The sequence below is a fragment of the Hyperoodon ampullatus genome (genome assembly GCF_949752795.1).
Source record: "Hyperoodon ampullatus genome assembly, chromosome: 1".
Lineage (NCBI taxonomy): Eukaryota > Metazoa > Chordata > Mammalia > Artiodactyla > Ziphiidae > Hyperoodon > Hyperoodon ampullatus.
Window position 1 is genome coordinate 158,914,372 of NC_136914.1, and position 15,222 is coordinate 158,929,593.

A 15,222-nucleotide genomic window follows, 5' to 3' on the forward strand; every position below is an offset into this window, starting at 1 on the left:
CCCCCTGTCTCTTACTCCTTTCCTGCAGGGTAGATTCCCATCCAACTTAGATTTCTAGTTTACACCGAGATAAGGACAAATAGGGGCTAGAGTTCATGCTTGTGTGACCCTATAATTCCTTTATCTCTCCAGCAGAAATATGGCCAAATTGTTTGCTTTATTTCAAATTTAAGCTATAGTTTACAAATTTATTTTTTGGCCTTTTTTCTCTAGAGGGGGTAGTGAAGTGTGTAAAAAATGAATAGATTAGAAGGAAGAATATAAATATTTCAGTGAGTACCTCCTTTGTTCCAGATGCTATGCTATATACTTCGGGTCACTTTCCTGTGTCTTATTTTATGATAAGAAGTGTCACTAAATTAAATAACATTACATCGCTGGAAAGGTTATATAGTAGAAAACCCTAATTCGTTTTATTTTATTGAAGTATAGTTGATTTACAATATTTTGTGTTAATTTCTGCTGTACAGCAAAGTGATTCAGCTATACATATGTATACATTTCTTTTTTATATTCTTTTCCATTATGGTTTATCACATACATTGAATATAGTTCCCAATGCTATGCAGTAGGACCTTGTTGTTTATCCATTCTATATATAATAGCTTGCATCTGCTAATCCCCAAATCCTTATCCATCCCTTCCTACCACCCCTACCCCTTGGCAACCACAAGTCTGTTCTCTGTGTCTGTGAGTCTGTTTCTGTTTTGTAGGTAAGTTCATTTGTGTCATATTTTAGATCCCACATATAACAGATCATATCGTATTTGTCTTTCTTTTTCTGACTTACTTCACTTAGTATGATAATCTCTAAGTCCATCCATGTTGTTGCAAATGGCATTATTTCATTCTTTTTTTGTGGCTGAGTAATATTCCATTTTATATATGTGCCACATCTTCTTTATCCATTCGTCTGTCAGTGGACATTTAGGTTGCTTCCATGTCTTGGCTATTGTAAATAGTGCTGCCATGAACATAGGGGTGCATGTATCTTTTGGAAATTACAGTTTCGTCTGGGTATATGCCCAGGAGTGGGATTGCTGGATCATATGGCAACTCTATTTTTAGCTTTTTGAGGAACCTGTGTACTGTTTTCCATAGTAGCTGCATCAACGAACATTCCCACCAACAATGTAGGAAGGTTCCTTAGAAAACTCTTATTCTGAAGGTGTAATCCTTGGGGCCACTCAGTTTATATTAAGTGCAGATTATTAAGTTAATTTAAATCCTTATGCAGATATTAAGTGTAAGCAAAAAGATTAAATGAAAGTATCTTATTTTCACTGATGTAAAACTTTGTCAATGAGCACATAATTAATGAGATTGGTAACTGGAAATCATAAAAATCTTGGTACCTGATAAACTGATTTGACTTTGTAACACTAAGTCATTATTGACAAAACAAGGGAATCTAAGAAAACTTGATATACAGGCTTTTAAATAACGTATCAAAGTCACTAAATATGTGGAATAAAATTAAAGGTTTTAAATGTAAGTGATTTGTAACAAGGTATACATCATTAATCTTGAAAGTGTACTTTTGTATGCAGAGAGCAGTCCCTGGCTGACAGCCAGCAAGTTTAGGGGGACCTCGGTCCTACAATTGCAAAGAATTGCATTTAAGTGGGTTCTTCCTTAGAACCTTCAGATCAGAGCCTAGCCTGGCCAACACCTTGATTTTGGCCTTGTCAGGCCATAGGCAGAGAATCTAGCTGTGTTTTGCCTAAACTCCTGACCCATGGAAACTGTGAGATAATGTACACTATTTTAAGCCTTTTGATTTATAATAACTTGTTACACTACAGTAAAAACCTAATACACAGGATAACAGGCTTTAAGCAGTTTTACTTTCCATGGTTTTTTATATTGATTGGGTCCAGTTGAAGTTTTACCCCTCATTCTTCAAATTATAAATCAGCACAGAAGTTTTGTTGTAGACCACTATTACATTCTGCTTATTCCAGGTTCCCAGGAGTTAGCAGTTGACAAGTGTGAGCAGATAAGTACAGGTAGAGCCCAGAGAGAAAAAATATTAATGTCTGTGGAAGACCTTTTGTGTTCTAGTTCATGCATCTGTTGTTTCCTTTGCTCTTTATCTTTACATCAAGGAGTAAGTCATGTGATCTCCATTTTACTGTGGAGAAACCAAGTCCTAAAATATTGTGTGAAGTAGTTGGCCTCAGTCACCTCTAGGTGGCTCCACCTCTATGGTGGAGGAAGAATTTGACCCCATATATTTGTGACTTAAAAATCCTATCTTTTTTTTTTTTTTTTTTTTTTGCGGTACATGGGCCTCTCACTGTTGTGACCTCTCCCGTTGCGGAGCACAGGCTCCGGACGCGCAGGCTCAGCAGCCATGGCTCATGGGCCCAGCCGCTCCGCGGCATGTGGGATCTTCCCGGACCGGGACACAAACCTGTGTCCCCTGCATCGGCAGGTGGACTCTCAACCACTGCGCCACCAGGGAAGCCCAAAAATCCTATCTTTTGAAATATTTTTATAATAGCTAGAAAAGTCTGTAATAACCCTAGTCTGATTCTGCCTGAAATCTTTGAGGCATACCTACATTCTTGTTTCAGAGTGTCAACTCATTTTTGAAACATGGTCAACTGTATGATTCCCAAGGAATTAGTAACAGAATCTGCTGTGTACATTAATTTCCTCACAGGGTAGACTGAGAGTTTTATAATGGAACTGAGACAATAGGATTTATCTTATATCCAAAGCAATTTATTCTTTTAGTTAATGAGGCCCAAAAAATTATTTAGTAAACATGAAGTAAGTACTTAATCGCCATCTAAACAATAGACCTTTGTTGGGACTACACTCCTTTATCTTGTGCAGGGCTATGCCTGGCTAGTCCTTAAATCATCTATAAGGAACATAATAGAAGAAAGCCTCTTTTAACACCACATATGTAAATGGGCAAAGGAAAAGGAGCAGAGTCCTGGAAGTTGTTAATAGACTTAGAATCACAGATACAGAAACTTTTAAGTTAAGTTCTTTGAGAAGTGTTATTAATTTGGTATCTAACATTATGTGTTCTGCAAAATTTGTTGAATTGCTTTAGACTGAACTGAATTGTGGGGTATTCAGAAGAATTTTACCATTTGTTTTTAAGTATCTTATCCTGAGTTTTTGGTTTGATTGAGAGAATTTCCTTTCCAGTTTTTAAAGTGTTATTGCAAGGCAGTGGTTTGTCTAATCCCTTTCTGTTGCTTATGAGATCAGAGGGCATTTATCATTCTGATGAAACTTGATAATTCCCAGACATGCTTCCTGCTTGCCCTTGTAACCATAAAAGTCTCAAATCTGCTCTCACGTTGTATGAAATTTCAAAGTAAATTAATTCTTGTGAATAAAAATAAAACAATTTAGAAGGTGCCTTTAAAAACTATATATAATTCCCAGTAATTCTGATAGACACCCCTGTCACCAAAGTCTGCTGCAGGCTCCTCAGCTTTGACACTATTGACATTTTGGGTGGATGATACTGTAATAGGAGACTGTCCTGTGCAGCATCCCTGGCCTCTTCCCCGCTAATATGCTAATAATACCCCCCAGCTGTGACAACCCAAAATGTCCCCAGGCATTGCCACATGTCCTCTAGAGGGCAAAATTGCCTCTGGCTGAGAAGCAGGGATGCAGTTCATCACTGAGTTAACCAATGGAGCCATCTTTCATTGATGATTATGTGATAACTTTGAACACTTTTGTTTTATAAAGGACCTCCTGGCGTGAGGTGTGTAAGTCTCCCCAACAAGATTGTAAACCTTTAAGAAAGGGGATGCTTTCTTTTTGTATACATAGTGTCTAATATAGTGCTGGGCACTAAATAGAGCCTAAACATGTGAGAGTCTGGCTAATATAATTGTGCATATTCTCCTAAAAGTGGTATTTCAGTTTAGTTTATACAGTCACATTAATCTGTTGCATAAACTAATTTCACCTTCATGCAGATTTATATTAAGATTTCAGATTCATTTTGCAAATGTTCTGAAAGGATTTATTTGACTTTATGGTTTAAGATCTGTTTTTTTCTCTCAAATAATTTCAAGATACAACAGTGACTTTCTTTTGCATACCTTGATTTCCAGATGTAAAGTAGAATTTTGAATCATGAAGGAATTATTCTGAAGCATGTGTTCAGATTTCAGCTTACAGTGAAATTCTATAGCCGACTAAACCTTTAAAACTAAAAGGCTATAGAAAGAATGCATGCATATAAACTTGGCATTGGCAACTTGAGGGAACCACTGAAATAACTTTCTTTAGTACAAGGAACATCTGCTTCAACATCATGCTGTTTCTTGGTTTAACTTAAAATCTTTTTAAAGCATTTTTATGAAACCTGCTTTGTCTCTATCTTTAACATTTTAATAATTCTTTCATTGTCATTCATTATCTTAAGGCTGTATTCAGATATGATAAAAATTTACTTTTCACTAGTAACTGATAAATATAGTTTGCAAAAAAGGTACTATAAAGCAGTTTCAAAGGATTCTCATGTCTTTTTACCCCCAAGTTTCAAAGGATTCTCATGTCTTTTTACCCCCAAGCAGCAGAAGCCAGATTTATATTATAACATGATATACATGACTTTATTTTCTGCTTATTAGTATGAGTTTCTAGGCCTAGTACATTAAATTTTAAGATCTATAAATAATTTCAAAAAGGGATCAAGACATCTTTTCTAAGAAGGATATCATAAAAGGCTTTATGACTGTGTTTACAATAATTTTAATTATTAAGTTTCAGTCTATAGTGCTTTTAATCTTTCATATAGATTTTTATGATATATGAGTAAATTTCTCCAAAGCCTGGCAAATGCTGAATTTCTTTTCTCTTTAAAGGTTCTTTCTCGTGGAGATGTTGTTCATGTGAAGATCCTTGGAATTTTGGCTCTTATTGATCAGGGTGAAACAGATTGGAAATTAATTGCTATCAATGTGAATGATCCTGAAGCCTCAAAGTTTCATGGTAAGTCTGTAACTTTCCAGAAACGGAAGTAAATCAGTGTGTCATTGGAATTCTTAGAATTTAAAGGAGGCTCATGTAAAACACAGTGTATATTTTGGGAGTTAAACTTATACGTTTTGTTTTTTAATTCTCTCTCCATGGACTATAAAGGGCAATTCAATATGATTGTGTCTGAGTTATGTCATACTGCTGGGAGGAGCAAGAGAATGAAAAGGAGTGCAGACAGACAGATGACACTTCAGATTAAGAAAGTGCAATCTATGGGTTCCCTTCCCCCTCACCTCCTTCCCTCCCGCCCTTCCTTCTTATCTTTCTTAAGTCTCTCTTTTATTCATTTGAGTAACAGGAAAAATAAAAAACAAAAAGGGGAGTGTTCATCAAAGGCATAAGCTGGGTTTTTTGGTTTTTTTTTTCGGTACGCGGGTCTCACTGTTGTGGTCTCTCCCTCTGCGGAGCACAGGCTCCGGACGTGCAGGCTCAGCGGCCATGGCTCACGGGCCCAGCCACTCCGTGGCATGTGGGATCTTCCCGGACTGGGGCACGAACCCATGTCCCCTGCATGGGCAGGCAGACCCTCAACCACTGCGCCACCAGGGAAGCCCCATAAGCTGGTTTTATACCTAGTTTTTGTTCTGTCTTGTACAAGTGAAGGGAAAGATAACGGCCCTCTAACAAAATTTTGATGTCCCAGAAATTTAAGTTCCAGAAGTTTGGTATGATAAAGAGTTAACTTTCTTTGGTGTCGGACAGACTTCAGTTTGCGTTCTGGCTGTGCTACTTTCTACTTGAGTGAATTTGGATAGATCATTTAACCTTTGTGAATTTCAGTTTGCTCATCTAATAATGTAGGTAATTATACCTACTTGTGAGCTTGTTGGCAGTATAAGAGATGATTTACTTAAAGCATCTGGCTGTCGTATGAAGTGTTGAGTATATGGCCACTATTATTATTCCTGACCAATTTTTTCCCCTAGTTTTCTAACCTTTTTCCTTTCAGTTTCATCCTTATTTGGGATCCTGGTCTTTTCTAGACCTCAATTCTTACCTCAATTTGAAAATACACCATTTCTGAATTGACTGAAACTCATTAACACTTATATTTTAAACTCTCTTAATTTATGTGCATTTAAAACCTTTTCTTCACCATGGAGCAGGAAGGAGAAGTACAGAGAGGGAAACTCCTGATGCAGAAAACATACTTTGCAGACTTTCCAGTTTTACACAGAGCTGCACTAGCAAGAGGGATGTGTAAAAGCTGTTCTTAGGGATTTTTTTCCATTATAATTGTGCATGCTCAATTTAACGTAAGCATTACCACTGATCAACATTGCTTTTTGAAATGCACCAAAATGTAAGCATAGCTGCATTTAATAACGGAAGTGTTTTCTTAAAAAAAACAAAGAACTTTTGTTGCACATGGAACAACAAGAGAGATTTTATGCCATTCTTGCTTGTAATTGAGAAAGGAAGGGGTCTGATCGGGTGAAGTACATGTAACCTCAGGGTCAAAACTAAAACATGAAAACTACAATTAAAATATGAGACTCAAGCCCATAAACCATGTATTTTTCTTATCTATTTCATTATTTTACACTGGATTTCTTTATTATCGTATTTCTCACATATATATGTATGCATGTATATATGTATACATATGTAACAAGAGTAAATCAATACCCAATTTAAAAGTTTTTTTAATACATAAGCTGCTCCTCAGATGAGAACTGATAATATAATGATGCAACAGCCAGCAAAAACAAACTGTTCAACTAATTCATTTGTGATGTGGCACACTAAAGTCACGATACTCTACTGAGGGATGTCCCTTTAAACTGGAGAGGCTGAGAGTCTAAGGAAACTAGTCTTTAGCTCAGTACTGTTGGAGATGTGATTTAACATCTCAAATTCCCTAACATATGTCAAACACTGGTGCCTGTCCTAGTACATATTATTATTCTTAATTTAGAAGACTCTCAAAGGATTTAAATAAACTGCCTAGGGACTTCCCTGGTGGTGCAGTGGTTAAGAATCCACCTGCCAATGCAGGGGACACGGGTTCAATCCCTGGTCCGGGAAGATCCCACGTGCCGCGGAGCAGCTAAGCCCGTGCGCCACAACTACTGAGCCTGCACTCTAGAGCCCGTGAGCCACAACTACTGAAGCCCGCGCACCCAGAGCCTGTGCTCCACAAGAAGAGAAGCCACCACCATGAGAAGCCCGCGCACTGCGAAGAAGAGTAGCCCCTGCTCGCCGCAACTAGAGAAATCCTGTGCAACAACGAAGACCCAACGCAGCCAAAAATGAATAAATAAAATAAATAAAATTTTAAAATAAATAAATAAATAACTTGCCTAAGTTTGCACATTTAGTAAATAGTGGAACCATGATTTGAACTCATTTTGGTCTGATGAGAAAGTCCATTGTCCATCTACTGTGCTATACTGCACAATTGTATTTGTGTAATTTACAGTATTTGTAACTAGCAGTATTGAAACCAGATTACATAGTATAAGTACCTTACTCCTACAGTTTCCTAAGGGTTAGAATGAAAAACTATAACTGTATTTTCACTTTTTTTCTGTTTATACCCCAAATGGAGATGACTTGCACTTTGGGCATCCTCTTCTAGATTCTTGCTGTGTATGCTTATACAGAGAGACATGCAGAAATACTGAAACCATGACATGCAGAAATATTGAAGCTTATTTTGGTTGAGATGAAATTATCAGACTAGAATAATTAAAATAAGAAATTATTGTTTTGAAAGGCAAAAAGGACTTTTTTTCCATTACACTAAAAGGGAACACATACATTATCTTCATCTTAAGAAATACAGCAGTGCTTCTTTATAATAACTTTTTTAAATCGTAAAAGACTAGATGAGTAATTATTGACATATTTTGCTCTGAAATGGTAGCTGACATTGTGCTTTGTGTTTATTTCCAGAATGAATAAGGTATACAAGGGAAAATGGATTATTTACTTTAAGGATATTTGCATATTATTTACACTGAGTGGTTCCAATACTTAAGTACTCTTATATCTAGATTTTGTAAGATAAGTTCTGTAGTTTTAAGAGTTATAAGTGTTTTCTTTTGTGACTTCTCATTTCTTTTACCTGCACGTTACTGTACATACTCCACGTATTCCACGTTTCTTCCCTCCTCTTTTATTCGATAGAGACCGAAGAAAAAAAATAGATGTAGGCACAAATTGAAAGGCTGAAGAGTCTGCAGTATACATTTTTTTTTAATCCTAAATCATGGAATATGAGGTAACCGTATGTAGCAGCTTTTATTTTTCATTGAAACTGAAGTTTGGTTTATATTTATCATATCTCTCTAACATCATCCAGCTCTCCTCTGAAACGATTTCAGACAAAAGACAGAGGTTCTGTTGTCCTGCTGCTCAAGCAAATATTAATGGACAGAAATCATTCCTAACCTTACTTTTTTTGTTCACTACTTAGCCTGGTGTGTTTTCCTTTTTTTTTTTTTGTAAGTTTAATTTTTTTATTAGTTTCTGCTTTATAACAAAGTGAATCAGTCATACATATACATCTGTTCCCATATCCCTTCCCTCTTGCGTCTCCCTCCCTCCCACCCTCCCTATCCCACCCCTCCAGGCAGTCACAAAGCACCGAGCTGATCTCCCTGTGCTATGCGGCTGCTTCCCACTATCTATCTACCTTACGTTTGGTAGTGTATATATGTCCATGCCTCTCTCTCGCTTTGTCACAGCTTTCCTTCCCCCTCCCCATATCCTCAAGTCCATTCTCAAGTAGGTCTGTGTCTTTATTCCTGTTTTACTCCTAGGTTCTTCATGACATTTTTTTGTCTTAAATTCCATATATATGTGTTACCATACGGAATTTGTCTTTCTCTTTCTGACTTACTTCACTCTGTATGACAGACTCTAGGTCCATCCACCTCATTACAAATAGCTCAATTTTGCTTCTTTTTATGGCTGAGTAATATTCCATTGTATATATGTGCCACATCTTCTTTATCCATTCATCTGATGATGGACACTAAGGTTGTTTCCGTCTCCGGGCTATTGTGAATAGAGCTGCAATGAACATTTTGGTACATGTCTCTTTTTGAATTATGGTTTTCTCAGGGTATATGCCTAGTAGTGGGATTGCTGGGTCATATGGTAGTTCTATTTGTAGTTTTTTAAGGAACCTCCATACTGTTCTCCATAGAGGCTGTACCAATTCACATTCCCACCAGCAGTGCAAGAGGGTTCCCTTTTCTCCACACCCTCTCCAGCATTTATTGTTTCTAGATATTTTGATCATGGCCATTCTGACTGGTGTGAGATGATAGCTCATTGTAGTTTTGATTTGCATTTCTCTAATGATTAATGATCTCGAGCATTCTTTCATGTGTTTGTTGGCAGTCTGTATATCTTCTTTGGAGAAATGTCTGTTTAGGTCTTCTGCCCATTTTTGGATTGGGTTGTTTGTTTTTTTGCTATTGACCTGCATGAGCTGCTTATAAACTTTGGAGATTAATCCTTTGTCAGTTGCTTCATTTGCAAATATTTTCTCCCATTCTGAGAGTTGTCTTTTGGTCTTGTTTATGGTTTGTTTCCTTTGCTGTGCAAAAGCTTTGAAGTTTCATTAGGTCCCATTTGTTTATCTTTGTTTTTATTTCCATTTCTCTAGGAGGTGGGTCCAAAAGGATCTTGCTGTGATTTATGTCATAGAGTGTTCTGCCTATGTTTTCCTCTAAGAGTTTGATAGTTTCTGGCCTTACATTTAGGTCTTTAATCCATTTTGAGCTTATTTTTGTGTACGGTGTTAGGGAGTGATCTAATCTCATACTTTTACATGTCCCTGTCCAGTTTTCCCAGCACCACTTATTGAAGAGGCTCTGCTTTCTCCACTGTACATTCCTGCCTCCTTTATCAAAGATAAGGTGACCATATGTGCGTGGGTTTATCTCTGGGCTTTCTATCCTGTTCCATTGATCTATCTTTCTGTTTTTGTGCCAGTACCACACTGTCTTGATTACTGTAGCTTTGTAGTATAGTCTGAAGTCAGGGAGCCTGATTCCTCCAGCTCCGTTTTTCGTTCTCAAGATTGCTTTGGCTATTCGGGGTCTTTTGTTTTTCCAAACAAATTTTGAAATTTTTTGTTCTAGTTCTGTGAAAAATGCCAGTGGTAGTTTGATAGGGATTGCATTGAATCTGTAGATTGCTTTGGGTAGTAGAGTCATTTTCAAAATATTGATTCTTCCAATCCAGGAACATGGTATATCCCTCCATCTATTTGTATCATCTTTAATTTATTTCATCAGTGTCTTATAATTTTCTGCATATAGGTCTTTTGTCTCCTTAGATAGGTTTATTCCTAGATATTTTATTCTTTTTGTTGCAATGGTAAATGGGAGAGTTTTCTTGATTTTACTTTCAGATTTTTCATCATCAGTGTACAGGAATGCCAGAGATTTCTGTGCATTAATTTTGTATCCTGCTACTTTACCAAATTCATTGATTAGCTCTAGTAGTTTTCTTGTAGCATCTTTAGGATTCTCTATGCATAATATCATGTCATCTGCAAACAGTGACAGCTTTACTTCTTCTTTTCCGATTTGGATTCCTTTTATTTCCTTTTCTTCTCTGATTGCTGTGGCTAAAACTTCCAAAACTATGTTGAATAAGAGTGGTGAGAGTGGGCAACCTTGTCTTGTTCCTGATCTTAGTGGAAATGCTTTCAGTTTTTCACCACTGAGGACGATGTTGGCTGTGGGTTTGTCATATATGGCCTTTATTATGTTGAGGAAAGTTCCCTCTATGCCTACTTTCTGCAGGGTTTTTATCATAAATGGGTGTTGAATTTTGTCGAAAGCTTTCTCTGCATCTATTGAGATGATCATATGGTTTTTCTCCTTCAATATTTTAATATGGTGTATCACATTGATTGATTTGTGTATATTGAAGAATCCTTGCATTCCTGGAATAAACCCCACTTGATCATGGTGTATGATCCTTTTAATGTGCTGTTGGATTCTGTTTGCTAGTATTTTGTTGAGGATTTTTGCATCTATGTTCATCAGTGATATTGGCCTCTAGTTTTCTTTCTTTGTGACATCCTTGTCTGGTTTTGGTATCAAGGTGATGGTGGCCTCGTAGAATGAGTTTGGGAGTGTTCCTCCCTCTGCTATATTTTGGAAGACTTTGAGAAGGATAGGTGTTAGCTCTTCTCTAAATGTTTGATAGAAGTCGCCTGTGAAGCCATCTGGTCCTGGGCTTTTGTTTGTTGGAAGATTTTTAATCAGTTTCAATTTCAGTGTTTGCGATTGGTCTATTCATATTTTCTATTTCTTCCTGATTCAGTCTTGGCAGGTTGTGCATTTCTAAGAATTTGTCCATTTCTTCCAGGTTGTCCATTTTATTGGCATTGAGTTGCTTGTAGAATCTCACGATGTTTTGTATTTCTGCAGTGTCAGTTGTTACTTCTCCTTTTTCATTTCTAATTCTATTGATTTGAGTCTTCTCCCTTTTTTTCTTGATGAGTCTGGCTAATGGCTTATCAATTTTGATTAACTTCTCAAAGAACCAGCTTTTAGTTTTATTGATCTTTGCTATCGTTTCCTTCATTTCTTTTTCATTTATTTCTGATCTGATCTTTATGATTTCTTTCCTTCTGCTAACTTTGGGGGTTTTTTGTTCTTCTTTCTCTAATTGCTTTAGGTGCAGGGTCAGGTTGTTTACTCGAGATGTTTCCTGTTTCTTAAGGTGGGATTGTATTGCTATAAACTTCCCCCTTAGAACTGCTTTTGCTGCATCCCATAGGTTTTGGGTCATCGTGTCTCCATTGTCATTTGTTTCTAGGTATTTTTTTATTTCCTCTTTGATTTCTTCCGTGATCACTTCGCTATTAAGTAGTGTAGTGTTTAACCTCCATGTGTTTGTATTTTTTACAGATCTTTTCCTGTAATTGATGTCTAGTCTCATAGCATTGTGGTCGGAAAAGATACTTGATACAATTTCAATTTTCTTAAATTGACCAAGGCTTGATTTGTGACCCAAGATATGATCTATCCTGGAGAATGTTCCATGAGCACTTGAGAAAAATGTGTACTCTGTTCTTTTTGGATGGAATGTCCTATAAATATCAATTAAGTCCATCTTGTTTAATGTATCATTGAAAGCTTGTGTTTCCTTATTTATTTTCATTTTGGATGATCTGTCCATTGGTGAAAGTGGGGTGTTAAAGTCCCCTACTATGAGTGTGTTACTGTCGATTTCCCCTTTTATGGCTGTTAGTATTTGCCTTATGTATTGAGGTGCTCCTATGTTGGGTGCATAAATATTTACAATTGTTATATCTTCTTCTTGGATTGATCCCTTGAACGCTATATAGTGTCCTTCTTTGTCTCTTCTAATAGTCTTTATTTTAAAGTCTATTTTGTGTGATATAAGAATTGCTACTCGAGGTTTCTTTTGACTTCCATTTGCATGGAATATCTTTTTCCATCCCCTTACTTTCAATCTGTATGTGTCTCTACATCTGAAGTGGGTCTCTTGTAGACAGCGTATAGATGGGTCTTGTTTTTGTATGCATTCAGCCATTCTGTATCTTTTGGTGGGAGCATTTAGTCCATTTACATTTAAGGTAATTATCGATATGTATGTTCCTATTTCCATTTCCTTAATTGTTTTGGGTTCCTTATTGTAGGTATTTTCCTTCTGTTGTGTTTCTTGCCTAGAGAAGTTCCTTTAGCATTTGTTGTAAAGCTGGTTTGGTGGTGCTGAACTCTCTCAGCTTTCGCTTGTCTGTAGAGGTTTTAATTTCTCCATCAAATCTGAATGAGATCCTTGCTGGGTAGAGTAATCTTGGTTGCAGGTTTTTCTCCTTCATCACTTTAATTATGTCCTGCCACTCCCTTCTGGCTTGTAGAGTTTCTGCTGAGAGGTCAGCTGTTAACCTGATGGGGATTCCCTTGTGTGTTATTTGTTGTTTTTCCCTTGCTGCTTTTTTTTTTTTTTTTTCTGTGTGTGCGGTATGTGGGCCCCTCACTGTTGTGGCCTCTCCCGTTGCGCAGCACAGGCTCCAGACGCGCAGGCTCAGCGGCCATGGCTCACGGGCCCAGCCACTCCGTGGCACGTGGGATTTTCCCGGACCGGGGCACGAACCCATGTCCCCTGCATTGGCAGGCGGACTCTCAACCACTGCGCCACCAGGGAAGCCCCCTTGCTGCTTTTAATATGTTTTCTTTGTGTTTAATTTTTGACAGTTTGATTAATATGTGTCTTGGTGTATTTCTCCTTGGATATATTCTGTTTGGGACTCTCTGTGCCTCCTGGACTTGATTAACTATTTCTTTTCCATATTAGGGAAGTTTTCAACTATAATCTCTTCAAATATTTTCTCAGTCCCTTTCTTTTTCTCTTCTTCTTCTGGGACCCCTATAATTCGAATGTTGGTGCATTTAATGTTGTCCCAGAGGTCTCTGAGACTGTCCTCAGTTCTTTTCATTCTTTTTTCTTTTTTCTGCTCTGCAGCAGTTATTTCCACTATTTTATCTTCCACCTCACTTATCCATTCTTCTGCCTCAGTTATTCTGCTATTGATCCCTTCTAGAGTATTTTTCATTTCATTTATTGTGTTTTTAGTTGTTGCTTGGTTCATCTTTAGTTCTTCTAGGTCCTTGTTAACTGTTTCTTGCATTTTGTCCATTCTATTTCCAAGATTTTGGATCATCTTTACTATCATTATTCTGAATTCTTTTTCAGATAGACTGCCTATTTCCTCTTCATTTGTTAGGTCTGGTGGGTTTTTATCTTGCTCCTTCACCTGCTGTGTGTTTTTCTGTCTTCTCATTTTGCTTATGTTACTGTGTTTGGGGTCTCCTTTTTGCAGGCTGCAGGTTCGTAGTTCCCGTTGTTTTTGGTGTCTGTCCCCAGTGGCTAAGGTTGTTTCAGTAGGTTGTGTAGGCTTCCTGGTGGAGGGGACTAGTGCCTGTGTTCTGGTGGATGAGGCTCGATCTTGTCTTTCTGGTGGACAGGTCCATGTCTGGTGGTGTGTTTTGGGGTGTGGCCTTATTATGTTTTTAGGCAGCCTCTCTGCTAATGGGTGGTGTTGTGTTCCTGTCTTGCTAGTTGCTTGGCATAGGGTGACCAGCACTGTAGCTTGCTGGTCGTTGAGTGAAGCTGGGTGCTGGTGTTGAAATGGAGATCTCTGGGAGATTTTTGCCGTTTGATATTATGTGGAGCTGGGCGATCTCTTGTTGACCAGTGTCTTGAAGTTGGCTCTCCCACCTCAGAGCCACAGCACTGACTCCTGGCTGCAGCACCAAGAGCCTTTCATCCACCCGGCGCAGAATAAAAGGGAGAAAAAGTAGAAAGAAAGAATTAGAAGAAAGAAAGAAAGAAAGAAAGAAAGAAGAGGGAGGGAGGGAGGAAAGAAAGAAAGAAAGAAGGAAAGAAAAGAGGGAGGGGGGAGGGAGGGAGGAGGGAAGGTAGGAAAAAGAGAAAGAGGGAAGATAAAGTGAAATAGAATAAAGTATAAAAAATATAATAGCGTTATTAATATAAAAAGTAATTATTAAAAAAATTAAAAACAAAACAAAACAAAAACAAAACAAACAAAAAAAACCGACGGATAGAACCCTGGGACTCATGGTGGAAGCAAATCTATATAGACAAAATCTCACACAGAAGCATACACATACACTTTCACAAAAAGAGAACAAGAGAAAAAAAATCGTAAATCTTGCTTCCAAAGTCCACCTCCTCAATTTGGGATAATTCGTTGTAAAAAGAGGAAAAGGGGAAAAAATCATAAATCTTGTTTTCAAAGTCCACCTCCTCAATTTGGGATGATTTCTTGTCTATTCATTTATTCCACAGATGCAGGGTACATCAAGTTGATTGTGGAGCATTAATCCGCTGCTTCTGAGGCTGTTGGGAGAGATTTCCCTTTCTCTTCTTTATTCTCACAGCTCCCGGGTCTCAGCTTTGGCTTTGGCCCTGCCTCTGCTTGTAGGTCGCAGGAGGGCATCTGTTCTTCGCTCAGACAGGACGGGGTTAAAGGAGCAGCTGCTTCTGGGGCTCTGGCTCACTCAGGCTGGGGGAAGGGAGGGGTACGGAGTGCGGGGTGAGCCTGCAGCGGCAGAGGCCAGCGTGACGTTGCACCAGCACGAAGTGTGCTGTGCACTCTCCCGGGGAAGCCATCCCTGGATCCCGGGACCCCGGCAGTGGCGGGCTGCACAGGCTTCCCGGAAGGGGGGC

The 15,222-nt window shown here is 38.1% G+C and overlaps 1 protein-coding gene across 1 annotated transcript in view; it reads left to right on the plus strand.

The window, feature by feature from the left end:
• The window catches only part of PPA2 (inorganic pyrophosphatase 2), a gene marked incomplete at its 5' end in the record, with an annotated part of 101,588 nt that overhangs the window by 37,355 nt on the left and 49,011 nt on the right, over positions 1-15,222 (plus strand). The window contains one exon of the mRNA XM_079701696.1: positions 4,854-4,980. Within this exon, the coding sequence (XP_079557822.1) occupies positions 4,854-4,980 (127 nt within the window). The remainder of the gene's footprint in view (positions 1-4,853; positions 4,981-15,222) is intronic.